We start from the raw sequence: 14,165 nt of genomic DNA, 5'->3' as shown, positions 1-14,165 counted from the left end.
TATCAAACATTTTTACCAAACTATCTATCTTAGTTGTTTAACCAGGGCTAATCTATCTCTTGCAGAGCTGCCTTTAGTGTATTATAATTCTTGCAGTGATTAAAGATTAAAACAGAATATATTTTCAGAGGAAGTAATATAGAGCATACCACTCTGCTCTTTAATGGAAGCTGATTTCTACTTCTGTCTCAAACAGATAGAATACATTTTTTTCTTTCATAGCACAATTATTTAAGGAGGGATCTCTGCAGAATTTGCCCTTATGCCTTACAGTTAACTTTTTTCAAAACAAAGATAAAATAGGCTTCAACAACTGATAATGTGATGCCCTCTTTCCAACATAAATTTGGGGGAAATGGCTAATTTGGTTTTTTTGAAGGCTCCCCTTTTAATCAGAGATTTACAAATAGAGGATTGACTGTGCCTTTTAATTGTAAACATTCAGAGTTGTTTTACATTAGTAGTCTTTTCCTTTCTGGTCACAAATTCTGACAAACTTTATGAAATGACTGGAGGTGCTATTTTTCTAAAGCAAAAGATTACATCAGCTGGGGAACTAGCAGTTACTTGAGCATACTTGCACACTCAACACTGAGCTTCATTTTAACAGCTTCAGTAGTAATCATCTTTACAGTCCTTGCTAAAATCAGTGGCTTTATTTTCAGATTGACCTAAAGTGCTAATGTGGGATTCTGCTGGATACTTCTATACGTGTCGTGGCATCTGAAAACTCACAGGCAATCTTCTTTTGTATAAAGTATATGGAAGGATGTGCTTTTTGTCTTCCATTATCATTTTCCTACAATTTCTTCTACATCAATCTTTTTTCTAATTTTCCTTCCATGCCATAGGTGAAAATCAATCTTCCCTTTTTGGGAGAGCATGAAAAGAAACAATCCCCTAGAAGAAAGTTTCTCATCCATCTAAAATCTAACTGGAGTTCTTCCAATGTGGAAGTCTTCAGGGTCTAGTTTTATTGAGCACTTCAGTATTAGTCTATTGCGTGTGTTCACTTAGTTGTCACGTGAACCTGTATTAAACCTATTGAGAGCATATGCTCAATAAACGTAATATGCTTTAGTGCCCCTAAGTGATGAAGAGGAGGGAGGCATTCTCTTTGAGAACATCGCCAAGTCTGCCATTGATCCCTTCGACACATCTTCTGGATCTGTACAGCTGATTGCTATCAAACCTGTAGCATTGCCTCCCGCTCACCCTGCATCAGACAGGAGCCAGGAATCTGCTATCATTAATGGAGAGGTAAGAGTAATCTGACAGTGTTTCACCTGCTGGTTTCTTGATTATATCTGGAGGCACACATTGTGATAGGACCTTAGGTTGGTGCATTGAAGAGAGAGAGGAGAAATGTTAGAAGCCTTTCACCCTTTGTGTGGCCTATGTAAAATCCTGTCACAAATGCAGTCTCTGTGCTCAGGACCCACTCTTTCCTTACACACCTATAGATGTATGGTGCCCTGAAGGAGAAAGCCTATCTAGGTACTTTTACAGCCCTCATCCCTGTTGTATTTGAACATCTGACAATCATTAAGGGATTTTATCTTCCCAGCACCACATTTTAGAAAAAAGGGAACTGAGGCAAAGGGTAGATTAAGACATACTTTTTCAGGTTCACAGAGGAAGTCCGTGTCTGAACTGGGAATTGAACCTAGATCTCATAAGTCCTTAGACTATCCTTCCCGCTCACAGTGGGATGGGGAGAAAGCAGGGCCATGCCTTCGCTCTGTTTGTGTGCTGGCTTGCATATTAGGTACACTTGCTCCTGAGGTCCCCATAGAATCTTGTGGGTCTGCACTGGGATCTAATGGGGCCATTGACTAAATGCCGCAGCTTGGCTCTGAGACTTGTATTATTTTACAAATAATATTGTAAATATTTTTATTTAGATTTTGTTCTAGAACAAACTGCTTTTATGGGGAATGAGGGAATTTATATACCTAATGTGGAGGGAAGGCTTCTTATTTGCTCCTCCATGCTGCACACTTATGTAAAGGCTAACTCTTTATTGGACAAAATCAACACTTTAAACTGCTAGCCAGTTTGAAATACAATAAAAGACAGTGTAGTCAAGCTACCCGCGTGAGACCAGATTAGGGCATTATATCATGTTCTACTTTTGTGCTTGTATTTTAAGCTCTAACGCGTCACAATTGTCATTTTATATCCAGCGTCATGGCATGCACAATATTCAATGCCTATTTTTCTTCCAAGAATTGTGGGCTGTGTATCATCAGAGTAAGACCTAGGAACATACAAATGCTATTCTCTTACATACTCACAGATATGATGGAGTTCTTAAGGAGATCGTAGAATTTGACTTTTTAGTTACAAACCCTAAATAAAGCAGACATTTTTTTACACAGTCAACTTTGGGCAAAAGTGAAATTTGTTCAAATATACAGAATACTGCCCCCAGGCCTCCCTAAAAATAAACATTGTTTGGGTCAAGAAGATGGTTGGCTGACATCAGCTCTCTTCTTCTGTGGCTGTGGATTGAGTCACTGTTATGATGTACTTAGTTCCAGGAGATTAAAATTTATTTAACCATCTGCAAGTCGTACAAAATACGACTCTGTCCCTTGCATTTCCCTAGTGCTGACAGGTGGCCTGGTGTGATGCAAGAGGCACTCTGCAGAGCAAAGCGTTGCACATCAAATATACTTTTAAAATGTAGTTGAGAAATCATCAGCATGGCATAGTCATCTGAAATTCGTTCACCTTCCATTAGGTAAACAAAGCCTTGAAGCAGAAGTCCGATATAGAGCACTATCGCAACAAGCTGCGCTTGAAAGCCAAGAGGAAAGGATACTATGATTTCCCTCAGATTGACAACAAGGGGCTGACAGAAAGAAAAAAGATATATGAGAAAGCACAAAAGGAAATAGACCATGTTTTGGAACCAGAGGCAGATGTATCTTCTCCATTTGCAGAGCCTAAAAACAGGTGAGATGTTTTTGTTTTTTATATACATCTAGAAAGTAGGCACTGCCTCAGGGCTGTAGGGCAGAAGACTCATCTGAAGTGCAAACATCCATCACTGATGATGAAAAGGTGTATTACATACTAATGTTTAATCTGTTCCGTGCCTCCTATTTCATGAAGAAAATTGATATTGCCCAAGATTATTTCTGAATGTTTCACATTTAGTAAAACCATAACATGGTTACAGAAGAAGAAGTGGAAAGAGAACAAAATTACTTGAAGGTTGCATGGTTCCAGGTCTTTTGTGAGCCATTTTTAAAGTGATCTAAGCTGAAAATGTGCTCAGGTTATTATTCAAAAGACTGATTATTCTAGAAATGGATTTGAGCCAGGAATTTGCATTTGACTCCGATCTTCTGCAAAGTGCAACAGTGATCCAATCTATCATTTTGTTCTAGGCACACCTGTAATTATTTCCAGAGCTGGATCTAAGATATAGGTAACTTAGACCCAGCAAATTAGAACATGCCACCATTATGTCTGTTGATTTCAGTATCTCCTTCAGCAGTTAATGGTAACCACTTGCTACGGTGCTTTCTTCACTTCATTGCTCTGGGATCTTGGGTAGGTCATTTAATCTCTGACATAATTTACTCATCTCTAAAACGAGTAAGGGTATTGTGAGACATCATCAATGTTTGTGTGGCACTTTATAGCCCGTGGAGGCAATATACAAATGGAGAGCATTCATTTTCAGATACAGAGATGTACTAGGGGAGGAGAGGGTCAGGAGCCCCAACTATATGCGTTGCACCGGGGCTGGCCATCCTTGCAGGCTCTGGTCTGCACTAAGTTCCCCCAGTAGTGTACCTCGAGCACAAGTTGCCTTACAAAGCGAGGAGGTCACGCCAAGATCTCCCCTCAACAACTAGTAGAGCCGGCCTTGTTGGGAGTGGCAACACAGTCGGCATGCTCCCCCATTTCACAGGTGAGAGAGATTGTAGCCAGGATTCTAAAAGCGCTGGTCTTGGAGTATAAGCAATAGCTGCAGACAAACGAGCTTGTTTATGTGAGGGTCTGGAGAGAGTGGGAAGTGGAGTTTGAGAAGCCTTGTCCCAGGGTTTTACCGGTAGATTAATGAAGAAAAAAGATTCTGATTAAATTGTATCTAGTGTCCTTGCTGAAGGGTCTGGGGCATCAGTTCCTTGAACAGGAATTCAGTGAGGGAGGAATACATTGTTACATATGCATAGAAAAGGTAAGATATTGAACGTGAATATTAGTATTTTACAGTAATCCTATTTTTATTACCACAATCTGTCCTGAGAATATAAGTGAGGCCTGCAGAAACACGAATATTAATGTGTACAATACAACAATCCAGTACTGAAGCCATATTTTGGATATTTGTTATGTATCCTAAGTGGTGTGGGGAAACGTTTAGAACATTATACATGAAGCTTTAATATTAACCATCTGCTTTTTGTTAGATATACCAATATTTGTTTGTTTATGCACCAGTATGCTGACAGATCCTGGAATACTTTTGTTTTTCTAAGTGTGCTTTCTAATGTATTGTGTAAACCAATGGGTAAGCTATTTTAGACAAAGTTCATTGTTACGAAAAACTGCATCTAGGCAAGTACTCTGAACTGTCAAGGAATGATCTCTCTGCCTACTAGGGCCGAGCCATTAAATGTTAATTGTACAAACACTAGAAATGCTTGCTGAATAGAGCTGGGCTACAGGAACTAAAAACAAAGGTATCATTCCCTGATGCACTTTCTGTAAAGATGTCAGGCATTTTCAAAATTTGGGAATGTTTCTTGCCACAGAAAAATTGACCGTTTCTTGAAAACAACCACTTTTATGGTCCCCACACCAACATCTAGAATGACAGATTTGCTGTAGATACCTAATTTGATATGCTGCAGGACATTTCCCAGCTTCAAGCTTTTCTTTTCTTTTTTTTTTTTTTTTTTTTTTTTACAGAATATAAGTTTATTGGATGAATACAGTAACATGATATTGCAGCCTAGTGCAACTCTGAGAGATGAACTGATATAATCCAATTTCTATAATAAAAACCATCACTCTTACAGCAGTCTAGTTTAGCATAAGACTAATACAGCTTGCTTTGTATCATTGTCCAGATATTGATACGCAAATAAAAACCTATATTTTAAATAGTTCACATTTTTAAAGATAACGTACTGTAGAAGTAGGTAAAATAATAAAGATTTCAGAGTTCCTGGAAAAAATGGCATGTTACCCTCTTGTTTCACTGGTATAGCTACCATTAATATTAATTGTATGTATGTGACTTCCAAAACATTATGGGAGGAAAAAAATAAATTAAATGCATTATTCAGGCTGACCTTTATATATTCAGATTTGTGGAAAACAGCATTTTAAAAATTGTTTACAAAACACTATCACGAAATAATTTGGTTTGTACAAGAACCAACACCCTGTGCTTTCAATTGCTTTGAGCATTCCGTGCATCTAATTCATGCTTCAAAATGCTGCAGTTGTGTTCCCAGAAGACACATACCACGTGATTGCCAGTTGTTAATGTTGATACCTCCCTTCTCATTAGTGAGTCTTCCTTAAATCAGCTAATTGGCAATCTCAGGGCAATTTTTAAAAACCTTGCTGATGGCATGCACTGGTCTCAGTTTTTCCCTGCGTGGTATATAATCAGGTCAAGGGTGTGCATTTATTAGAGCACTAAATGTGTGAACCTTTTAGGAAATGTGTCCCTAACTATATAAGCAGGAGAAAATGTTTGTTGTCCTTTTGAAAGAAACACATGTAATTCTAAATGCCTTTAATTTCGGAGCATAAGATTTGCCATATTAGATCAGATCCATGGTCCATCTGATCCCATATCCTGTCTCAGGCCGTGGCCAGCACCAGAGCCTTCAGAAGAAGGTGGATAAATCCCCATAATAAACAACGGTCGAATAATATCTCTATCGGGAAAGTTTCTACCTAATCCACTCTTGAGGAAAAGTTTCTTCCTAATCCACTTTCAGTGGGACTTGTGTTCCTGAATCCCTTGGGCACTGTCAGGACTGAATCCCAGCTCTGTCACTCCGAGTGCAGAAGTGGGGCTGCAAGGATTTTAAAAATTAATACTTGTCACTCCAGGCTTCTATTAAACTCCCAAGGTTACAGCTTTTCTCTGACCTTGGCTTGGTAAACGCTGCCACCACCCAAATGCAAAAAAACCCCCTTTGAATCCAGGAAGGAGCACTTGGGAATTCCTCTCTCTGGGGTACCCTGAAGCCCTTTAACCCTCACCCCCCGGGGAATGGCTGCCAGCTAATCAAACAACATGCAGAAACCTCTGAGAACACCAAAAATCCACACCTGTTCTTAAAAAAGGTAAATTTTATTAAAAGCAAAAAGAAAGAAAGAAAGAAAATACATCTGAAACTTAGGCTTTTGTTAGATTTTAAAAGAGCAATTCCAAAAATCAAGCACCCAAAATAGTTTTCTTGTGGGTTCAGCTTAAAGGTTACAAGCAAACAAAAGCATCTGGGGTTAGCACAGAGGAATCCGCAAGCCAATAAGAAATAAAAGAAATAACCTTAATTGCATCTAGTTAAACATTCTGATCTACTTACACATTGGAGTTCAGATAAGTAGTTCTAGGCATGATCTGATGATTCATGATCATACCTGGCTTAAGTTGCTTTTAGCATGGCTGCTCTGTCCCTCCAGCCCAGAGAACAACAGACAAAGAGAAAGTTTCTTTCCCAATTTTAAAAAGTTCTACCTTCCCATTAGCTCTTTTGGTCAGGTGCCCACTTTTTTTCTTTACCTGGGGGACTTTTTAACCCTTTATAGGTAAAGCAAGTAAAGAACAGCTACCAAGAGGGATTTTACAGCTAACTGGCTGGCTGGGTGTCCGTCAAAGGGAGCTATCGGCCCCCTTTATATATCACAGGCACTTCTGAAAATTCCAAGAGCTTTGCGGAATCAGGACTCAACAGTGGGTTAGGAAGAAACTTCCCCTAAGTCATAGGTGTTTCAGCGCTTTGTTGATTCAGGGCCCTTAGGCTTGATGGTTACTATACTTTAAATATTTTATCCTAGCTAGTGTAACTGTGTGATATTCTTATTACTCATGCAAATGTCCAGTGCTTTTTGAATTCTCGTAATCTATTTGATTCAAGTATACTTTGTGGTGGTAAGTTCCATGGACTAATTCCTCATTGTGTAAATCAGTGTATCCTTTTATCAAGTATGTCTTTTAAATGTGTTGTCTCTTAGTTTCATTGACTGTCCCCTTGTTCTTGTATCATCTAAAAGGGTAAATAGCAGTACTTGATTGCACTCTGTGCACTCTGTGCCAAACTTTTAAGGTCATTCATGGTTTATCTTTACCATACTAAAATCTGTTGTCAGGCATAAAGCCCTCAGCTCCATCTATGAATCCAGCCTATTTTGCCCTTTAGTCAAATCTCACCACAAAAACCTTCACACTTTCTACCATGCCATCCCTTATTTATTGGGAGGAGATCCCCTTCATTCCAGTAACCTCCTTCAGATCTGTCAAAACTCAAATCTCCTCTGATGCCCTCAAAACACGTGACAATGGCTAGGCAGCTGAAAGTGCTTTGACTGCTGATTATTACATTTATAATTGTGTGTCTCTCTCTCTCACTGGATGGGGTGGGCCAGGGTTCTGAGGTTAGACTGAGCATTCTCTCTCTTTCTCAGGTGCATTGCTGGCTCGTTCTTGCTCATGTGCTCAGAGTCTAACCGATTGCCATACGGGTCAGAAAGAATTTCCCACGCTGGTCTTGATTGGCAGAGACCTTGCGGGTTTTTCCCCTTCCTCTACAGTGTGTGGGAGTGGGTCATTTGCTGGGATTATCTGAATATATCTCAATCAGTTCCCTACCATTGCAAGGGCCTCAGGCATTGTTACACCTTGGTCCCTCCTGTTCTCTCTCTGTGGTACGTAATAGTTTAGGCTCCTGTGGGCTGTAATACTTTGGTTTAGTGTCAGTTGTTGGGTTCAGTGTGTGGGGATAGGTGATGTTGGTGGCCTGTGATATACAGGAGATCAGACTAGATGTTCTGGGTTACTTCTGGCCTTAAACTCTCTGACTACAGAATAGTTTGTGTACTTAGTTATCCATTGTCTGAGGGCGGGGAGCTTTGCACTATACTGATCCTGGGGTTGGCTTGGTCCCCAGTGCAACTTGGAGCAGCCTCCTATCATAATGGCACCTAAGGGACTCACGCAGTCAGGGATCAGCTTGAGTGCGGAGCCCCCTGTTCTCTCCAGCCTGAGGGGTTGAAAATGGGGTGGTGTAAAGCAGACATAGCTACCCAGTTAGACCACAGAAGTGGCAGAAAAAGCTGCTTAAACTTCATCTCTTCCCTGGAACATAACTATGCCAGGTGGGCTGGGAGCAGATGGCACAGAAGTTGTGCCTGGGCTTTCCTCCACACGTAGATTCCTCTACTCCAGGAAATCCTCAAGATGTCCTGCTAGTGCAGCAAGCATTTGGAAAGGGAGGAAGGGCTGAGAATCAGGCCCAATGATAATTCGCTTCACTTCTCCTGAGTTCTAATCCTGGTTTTGCTGGTGATATTCGGTGTTCCTAAATTACTTGCCCCAAATCACAGTTTTCAAATGTAGGTGTTTAAAGCTAAGCACCTAAACCCACTCGGGCATCTAAATAAAATGACCTGAATTTCAAAGTTTCTCAGCACTTGCAGCACCCGTTGAACTGACAAACTAATGTTAGTTATAACTAATTATTTTAAATCCTATCAGCTATAAACCACAAAGGATCCTGGTATTCACTTGGAGCTCAGCTCCTCTGGGCAGCTCCAGTTTATGGTTCCTGTGCCCTTTAGCCCTTTACTCTTGTGTTTTAATAACGGAAAACAAAATGTATAATGATCTCTTCTGTAATTTTGCCTTCTTCCAGCACTTGTGTGTGTATAGAAAGGGTATCCTATTAAAGTGGCTCTTTTGTAATAACTAAGATAATGTTAGAATAAAGGTTATAATTGCAGAATACTGTCTGTCATTTATTTTTGTGCTTTGCCTTCATTTTAATATTTTCTCATTGGATTTTCTCCAGGCAGCAGACAAAGAACTCTGTGTACAGAAGCAGACAGTCTCTGAACAGCCCTAGCCCAGGAGAAACTGAGATGGATCTTCTAGTTACCCGGGAGAGACCAAGGCGTGGGATCCGCAACAGTGGATATGATGTAAGTTTATCAGATGCATTCAATGAAGTTTGCTCAGTAAATCCTTAATTCAGTCTTTAAAAAAAGAAAAGAGAAAAAGCATAGGATAAGCTAACCAGAGTGCATTTATGAGTTTAACCTTAAGGTACATTATATCTCCTCAATGCCCCAAATTACTGAAATCAAATGCAAAACATTTAATGTACTTTCTATTTGCAGCTTGTTTTGCAGTGTAAGAATAGTTAACAAAACTTCCTCCTTGAAAATCAGTACTAAATTAAACCATTGATTTCTAAATCTTATTTTATTTTAATAATTGCACTAAGTCTACAACCATTTATAACCGACTGGCAATTTTTATTTTTTACCCATTGTTTTGTTGCCTGAAATTAGGATCCAGATCCTCAACCCTGCTCCACACCCTGGGTGATGCAAAAGAGATGGAAAACTGGGTTACATAGCCATTGAGGGATTCCACTTGAGTAGAGGAATTCCCAGCTGGCACAAAGCCAGTGTAGTCAGATCTTGACTACACTCTTGTTTCAGGGGCAAGAGGCTGCATATTCAGAGCAAGTTGTGCTCCATTAATCCTGGACTGGTAAATGGCCCCAAAAGGCTATTTTAGCCATCATTAGTTGCATTAAGTATTGCCTCTGTGCTGTCCTCTGTGCTGTCCTGCCCCTGCAGGCCTCCTGAATCAAGGAAGCAAAAGAGTAAAACAGTGTCATAATGCAATATTTGCAACCTCATCTCAAATCCTGCAGTTCAGCCATACCACAGGATCTGGTCTTAGAGATGAAGTAAAAGATGGAGAGGAAGTTTTGGAAAAATAAGGGAGTGCTTCTGGGTAAGGGGTATCCTTTAACCTCTGGAGAGACTGACATTTTGCATGTGACTTAATAATTAACTCCAACTGTCAAGCACTGGTTTTTAGATAAGTGAAGGAATTTGGCAATGTGAGGGAATATGTTCAGCAAAATCTAAACCAGGGTGGATTGATTTAAATCAGTAATTTAAATTACCAATTTTAATAATAATTTAAATCAGCAAGCCAGAAACCTTGATTTAAATAATCATTTTAATCTTGTTTTGTATTTGTACTTTTAAGTTATTTTCTGAAACAAAAGTTAATGCTCATTGGTTGGTAGCCATTAAAACATCTTGATTTGCAACCCAATATAGCCTTTACGCTCAATTTGGTACTTGTTTTTTTTCCCAGGAAGATACATTATATGTGTATGTATTTATTTAAGCATTTATACAGTTTAGCAAATATTTATTCAGATTCTTAATTTTACTTTTTTTATTATGTTAGAAAATGGTGAGTGACATCTTGCTGAACTGGCAACATGTCTGTATTTTTTATAGATATTGTGTGACTCCGATTGCTGTTCAGTTTGGTGCTATTAGCTGAATGCCAAAAGTTAAATCAAAGGAGGCTGAAAAAGGCTTGTTATGGAACCTTGCAGGAAAGGCAAAAAAATGACAGAGGTCAGGTACGCAGCTTCAAAGGCGTTAAGGTAACAGTGGCTGGGCCAACAATTGGTGAGAGAATTCACCCAGCTGGCTCCATTCAGGCCTAGGATGTTTTTACTCTTCCCAAGTCTAAGACTGGGATTAAAAGGAGACCTAACTCCTCAATGACGTTATAAAAGAAAGAGGGGTTTGGCTTGGGTTGAGCTGAGAGGCTGGCCAGGATGTGACAGTGGAAAGGCTGACAGACTGAGTCACAGAGACAGGGAGGACACTTCAAGCAATGTAGGCTATTCCTCCTAGATCAGATGCTGAATGAGCCAGACCTGTCTGAGGTGCAGATAGAGAGATTAAGTTTAGGCAAGTGAATATGCATATAGGCCTCTTTGTCTATTTTAAAGCTGTTTCTCCAAGCAATGTGTATCTTTGGGGCAAAATAAGTCATTCTTTGTTCTGAAAAAGTGTTTCTGTGTATCACTACAAACATGCTATGAGAGGATCCAACTCCATTTGGACCTATTTAATTAGTCATGCATGATACCCAAGCGGCTGTAACCTAGGTCCTGGTGTGAGAGTAGATGAAGTGTTGAATTCCACCCCGGAAGATGTAAAGGTCCAAGTCCTGACACCTGTGTGAGGTGCACTCAGAGAGACCCAGAGAAGGTACAGTTAGCCCAGTAACTGACAGATGTATTTCTTTCTTACTATACAATTGTTTTATTCATTATTTGTGTCAAGCTGGATGGATATTGGAATTAATTAAGAATGCACAAAAACAGCATTTTAAAATTGTTTTCAGTTAGTTAAATAAACCTAATATAAATGCCAAAGTAAGTATATCAAAACATGTTTTGCATTTAAAACTAACAGATTTATTAAACAAAGAAAGCATTATCTATAGTTAGTGAACTGAATAAATTGTTTCTAGTCACCATGTTCTTCATGGTTTTAGAACTAGTAGACTTTATCTTCTCACAGTTAGTTTTTAGTTAGATTGGAAGAGAAAAATAAACTTTCCTGCTTTTAACTCTAATCTGTTTCTTAATTTTGAATGAACTATGCATTGAATTGAGGCAGATAAATAAACTGAAATGAAGAAAATACACTTTCTGCACCTGCAGCAGAGACTAATACAGCCAAAAGCTGGTTTAGCACATCAATAAACTCAGGCTCCAGGTGCTTAGCCAGTGAGTTCCACCAGTTTGGTGGCCTAACTTTCTTGAAAACTTTGGCAGCAAACATATTGCTTGAATATTTTTTATTTAAATTAAATTTATTTTAATAGATGATACTCAGTTTAGGTCTCCACATAGGTTGTCATTATTTCAAATTGAATTCTAAATATTTTTTGTAGATAAACATTTATTTAATTTAAATTTACAAAATCAAAAATATTTGATTTAAAAGTCATCAATTTTTATCCACCCTGATCTAAACATGTTATACACATCAGATTTCTTAAATGTTTCTTGCATGTTGACTCTTCCTATTGGATTGTATAAAGTATTTTCAGTATCTTTTACTTATGCAAGCTTCTCCAAAAAGAAACATTTAGGTAGCAAACATTTTCAAGTCCAGCCTCCCCAGGTAATCAAAAGATTGAATGACTGAAGAAAAGCAGATCTGTATTATGTGCTAATGAATAATAGATTTGGGTAGGGTTGTAGGTAACAGAGCTCTGGAATATCAATAGTTGAAAACTTTCTGTAGGCATACATGGATTCCTGTCATTAACTCAAAAATACAAGAGTAAGGATTTTATGGTGCTGAATTTAAGCTATTTTTGGGCGGCGGCAGCGGGGGGGGGAAGTAGCGCGAGTCTTTAAAAAAGCTATAAGTAATGTAACTAATTCATTCATATTCCAAAAGGCCCTAATCTCAAACTCCATGTTTTATGTACATCAAGCATGCCTTTGCTGTTCCTCTTCCTCTCACGTTATAGTTGGCTATGGCTATATAGTAGTAATTTGCATAAAAGTAGTTCTGCCTGAAGACCTCAAGTGCATCCTCTCTGATGTAACTGCCGATGTTTTCAGACCAATAAATGTCTAATCCTTCTTTTTTAGAATCCACTTCTTGTGGCAATTAATTACACAGATTAATTATTAGGTATATGCACATAGTCTTGCCAACCCCAACCATTCAAAAAAATGAATCAGGCTATCCCAAAATAATGAAATTGACTTAAAAATCATGAGATTGTTAATTAGGGTTTTTTCTAACTGCCTTCTGTTTTTTTGAGCAATTAGGATCATTCGGATCACACTTTCTTGCTATTCTCTCCACCATGAGGGCTAGAAACTTATTCTTTTTTTTTAAATGTAAGCTGAGAATTCTTACATAATCACTTACATAATCACTTGTCCCAAACTGGGGTTCATGAACCCCTGGGGGTTCGCAGAACGTTACCGGGGGTTCGCCAGAAAAATTTCATTAATGGCGGCCAGAGGACCCCAGGCATTGGAAGCAGCAGGAGGGACTCTGTTGCAGGGCAGACAGCCCAAGCCCCAGGGAGAGCGGGGCAGGGCAGTTGGGGCTGGTAGCCCGAGCCCTGCCCCCGTGAGTGGGGGAGCCAGCCGCCCAAACCCCAGCGCTCTGTGCAGGGCTGGCAGCCCAAGCCCCAGGGAGAACGGGGCACGGCAGTTGGGGCTGGCAGCCCGAGCCCTGCCCCAGTCAGTGGGACCTGCAGCCTGGGCTCAGTTGACCGGGGCGGTCAACGGGGTCCAGCAGCAGGAGCCCTGTGGAGTGCAGAGGAAATTTAAACTTAAATCTCTGGAAATATTCATTTTTAGGAGGGGGTTCACGAGATTTCACAATTTAGTGAAAGGGGTTTGCGGGCCATTAAAGTTTGGGAACAACTGCTCTATCACGTCCCCTCTTATCTTTTTGCTCTCTTAACTGAACAGTCCAAAATTTTTGACTTTGGCCTGTATGAAAGTCTTTCTTTCCTTATAACCATTTTCCATGGATTTCTCTGGACTGCTATGTTTGCTATCTCCTTCTTCTTAAAACTGTGTGACTGGAACTGAATACAGTTTTTCAGGTGAGGGCATACCATTGATTTATATAATGGCATTGTAATATCTTCAGTAGTTGTCCATGGTGTTGTAGCTATGCTATGGATCACTTGATGATTACCTGTTCTGTTCATTCATGACCTGGCCACTGTCAGAAGATGGGATACTGGGCTAGATGGACCTTTGGTCTGACCCAGTATGGCCATTCTTATGTTCTTATTCCCAGGATATTAAAAAGACAAGGTTGGAGAGGTAATATCTTTTATTGGACCAACTTCTGTTGGTGAAAAATAAGTTTTTGAGCTTAAACAGAGCTCTTCTTCAGGTTCTTCATAATTTAACATTCACACTTATTCTTGAATATTTATAATTCTAATGTTTTTCAGTGTGAAATGAAAATAAACAGTAAATAATACAAGCCCGGCGTATATGATGAATTAATGCAACTAGATTTTAAAACTTGAATAAATGTTCATTCTTCACAACAACCCCCTCCAAAATCTGCCTGGTCAT

The 14,165-nt window shown here is 39.4% G+C and overlaps 1 protein-coding gene across 2 annotated transcripts in view; it reads left to right on the top strand.

Moving 5' to 3' along the window:
* KIAA1549L (KIAA1549 like) overlaps nucleotides 1-14,165 on the top strand; it is a 207,663-nt gene that overhangs the window by 167,803 nt on the left and 25,695 nt on the right. For both annotated transcript variants that reach the window (XM_073347698.2, XM_073347699.2), the window contains 3 exons: nucleotides 1,082-1,260; nucleotides 2,747-2,961; nucleotides 9,054-9,183. In XM_073347698.2, the coding sequence (XP_073203799.2) occupies nucleotides 1,082-1,260; nucleotides 2,747-2,961; nucleotides 9,054-9,183 (524 nt within the window). The remainder of the gene's footprint in view (nucleotides 1-1,081; nucleotides 1,261-2,746; nucleotides 2,962-9,053; nucleotides 9,184-14,165) is intronic.

The sequence above is a fragment of the Lepidochelys kempii genome, chromosome 6 (genome assembly GCF_965140285.1).
Source record: "Lepidochelys kempii isolate rLepKem1 chromosome 6, rLepKem1.hap1, whole genome shotgun sequence".
In the NCBI taxonomy this organism is placed as follows: Eukaryota; Metazoa; Chordata; order Testudines; family Cheloniidae; genus Lepidochelys; species Lepidochelys kempii.
The sequence above is the reverse complement of the archived record's forward strand: the minus strand, read 5'-3'. Positions and strand labels throughout refer to the sequence as shown.